Source organism: Orycteropus afer, unplaced genomic scaffold, assembly GCF_000298275.1.
Source record: "Orycteropus afer afer isolate SDZICR_OR568_19922 unplaced genomic scaffold, OryAfe1.0 scaffold00025, whole genome shotgun sequence".
NCBI lineage: Eukaryota > Metazoa > Chordata > Mammalia > Tubulidentata > Orycteropodidae > Orycteropus > Orycteropus afer.
The window spans coordinates 9,064,474-9,067,950 of record NW_006921612.1 but is presented as its reverse complement, the minus strand read 5'-3'; the positions used below and the strand labels follow the sequence as shown (position 1 = coordinate 9,067,950).

The following is a 3,477-nucleotide window of genomic DNA, read 5'->3' as shown; positions in this document are numbered from 1 at the left end:
TTTTGAGTTTTGTTCCACATTGTTCTCACACTCTATCCAGGATCTCCTACATAGATCCCCCTCTCCAAGTGGTTGAAACTGTGCTTCATTCTTCAGGGCAGCAAAATTAATATAATTTTATGCTTACTGATGTGATATATTTCTCCCTCCAAACAAAGCTATGTTGTCAATGTTCCCTAAGAAAATGTCTGAAGTAAAATTTAATCTTTCTTAGTTTACTTTAGAAAAAAATCATTTTATTTTTCCAAATACAGGAATACCAAAACAAGCAAAACCATTGCCATCAAGTCAATTCTGACTCACAGTGAGAGTAGAACTGCCCCACAGGGTTTCTAAGGCTGAAATCTTTATGGAAGCAGACTGCCACACTTTTCTCCCATGTAGTGGCTGGTGGTTTCGAAATGCCAACCCTTCAGTTAGCAGCTGAGCACTTACATATGCTAATAGACACTAATGACTACTTTTATAAATCTTTTATAACAATGAATAAGTCTCCAATTATAAATTTTATTCCTTACCTATACCATTTCTTGACTATTCATAATGATATAAGGGTAGAATGATGTTAATTAACCAAAATATATTTTGTTCAATTCTAGAACCATTGCAAATACAGGCATTATCATTTGGTGACCTTCACTCTGAAGACTCAAAGAAAGGCAAGAGTATAAACAGATTATAGTTTGTTTGAAGTCAAATAAAATATGGTTCAAAGTTGGGCTCCACTAAATAATATCTTAGATAGGAAACTGATAGATTACCTGTAATTCAAGATAAATAACAGCATTATTCATTATTAAGCTATTCTGAAAATTAAATGAGCTAGGATATACAAAATACTTATCACAGTGTGTAATAAATGTTTTTAAAAATTAGCTATAGAAGGCACAGGCAACTAAATGCACAGTCATGTACAGGTATAACTGTAGGCATAGGTATATACATATTGTGCTGCATATATATATCCACATATATCATAAACTACCTAGGGAGCACAATTATGGAGACGTCTTTAGACATATCCAAATAACTCATAGGATTGGTTTACTGGGTTAAAAGGCTTAGGACCATAGTCTCAGAAGACAACTTAGTCAATTGGGACAAAAATGTTTATAATGTTCTACACCCTAGTTTGGTGAGTAGTATCTTGCCATCTAAGATACAACTACTGGTATCTACTTATCTGCAGCAAAATAAAATAAAGGAAACCAAAGATTCAAAGAAGAGACTAGTCCACAGGACTAACAGCCCACACGAACCATGGCCTTTTCTAACCTGAGACCAAAGAACTACATGATACCCAGCTACCCTACCAATCATTCTGACCAGGAACACAACAGAAGGTTCCGGATAGAAGGAAGAAAAATGTAGAATAAAATTCAAATTGCTAAAAATGGCCAGACCTACTGGACCAATAGAAACTAGGGGAACCCCTCAGACTATCATCCTAAGTTAACCTTTGAATTTGGAATTGAAGCTATTTCTGGAGGTCACCTTTCAGCCAAACAGACTGGCTTATAACACTCATGAGTAATGTGCTCCCTTAAACACTAAACTCTATGAGACCAGTCAACATTTACCTAAAAGCAAAGAAGAGAAGGCAAGGAGGGGCAGGGAAGGTAGATCAACAGAAACAGAATAGAATGGAAATAATGAGAATGCTGGCACACTGTGAAAATTGTAACCCAATGTCATGGAACAATGTATATAAAAATTGTTAAATAGAAACCTAATTTGCTGTGCAAACTTTCACCTAGAACACAATAAAATAATTTTACAACAAGCAAATAAAAAATATTATTTGAGTTGAACTAATTTGGCAGCACACCATATTATTAAAAAATAAAATTTTTATATTAAGATTTAATGACAGTGTTACTATTTAATAAAATTAGGTCCCTCATGTCAAATAAATTTTTTAAATTTAAGTAATTAACTGTCAATTCAACAGCATTAAAAACATTTCTAAATACAATTCTCTACACGTGTACATACACATATACAGATATACATATGTGGCTGTGTGATATACAATCACTCCTCAATCATCCACTGACAAAACAGAAAGCAAAAACATTACACTATATTGAAAATACAGTTCTAAGAAACAGGGTTATTTTCCTTAAACTCTATAAAACAAACATATTTTTCCACTTTAAACAATTCATAGAAAGTTTGTTCTTAAAACATTATATCCAATTTGGCAGTTCATGATGAAATACAAAGCATTTCATTTACCCATACTATTAGACGCACCCAATGCCATCAAACTGATTCAGACTCATAGTGACCTCCACAGGGTTTCCAAGGCTGTAAATCTTTATGGAAGTAGTTTGCCCCATCTTCCTTCCACAGAGGACTCTTCTGATAGTTAGCAAGCAGCCAAATGCCTTACCCACTACACCACCAGAGCTCCTTATACTAATAGACAAAAATGACTAATTTAACAAAAGCAACAATTATATACTTCTCCAGCTTATTAAACAGAACACATGTTCTATTTAACTGTCTTTTAAAGATACAGGGCATTGAAAATCTTCAGGTGTATACAACGAACAACCAAAGGAGATAGCTGGGGACCCATTGAAGAAAATAATTTTGAAAAAATACTAATTTTAACTGGTTAATCTACTTATAGATAGATTAGATCTAGATACTCACTTAAGTATCCTAGAAGCACTTTAAATTTTAGTACTCAGCTTTCCTGAATATTTATTAGTCTATAAGTAAAATCAATCATAAATCCAAATTCAATATCCAAGCATCTCTGTAAGCTAAAATTTATATATATATGATAGACATTTGAAGTATTTTTAACTATGTTGTTGTTTGTTATTATGTGCTGAAGAGTCAGACCCAACTCATAGCGACCCCTCCTTGGGTTTCCAAGGCAGTATCACTATGGAAGTAAATTGTCCCATCTTCCTTCCGAGGAGTGGCTGATGGGTTTGAACCCCCAGTCTTCTGGTTAGCAGTCAAGTGCCTTAGGCACTATGCTACCAGAGCTCCCATTTTTAACTATAAGAGATCACTATTGTTATTGTGTAAGCAAAGTATATAAGTAACGGCCAATGTTATCGAGCATGAAAACTACTTCTCTCTTACCTTTATCATTACCACAATTATTTATGAAAAGGATTCATTTTTAGAAACTTGATCTTACCTCATTTCTCTCATCTACATCTTTGCACTTTTCAAGAAGGGCTTTCAGAGCAGGAATGTTTTCTTCTTCCACATAATTTATTACACTCTGTGATATCAGAACTGACATTTTCACAGAAATCTTTATTTCCGTGTCTGTTAAATTAGATAAATACATACAATTCATGATTAGGAGGAAAAACTAAATTACTACTAAGTTTTTAGTCACAAATTACTAATCTGTCATTAGAAAAACACAGTTACTACTAAATATACTATAAACTTGTCTAAGGATACCTCCAATACTAGCAGTGAAAACAAGACCCCATAGCTCAG

The 3,477-nt window shown here is 33.6% G+C and overlaps 1 protein-coding gene across 1 annotated transcript in view; it reads right to left on the bottom strand.

Moving 5' to 3' along the window:
- KIDINS220 (kinase D interacting substrate 220) overlaps positions 1-3,271 on the bottom strand; it is a 183,065-nt gene extending 179,794 nt beyond the window's left edge. Inside the window, exon 1 of the mRNA XM_042783667.1 lies at positions 3,164-3,271. Within this exon, the coding sequence (XP_042639601.1) occupies positions 3,164-3,271 (108 nt within the window). The remainder of the gene's footprint in view (positions 1-3,163) is intronic.
- Positions 3,272-3,477: the final 206 nt, after the last annotated feature.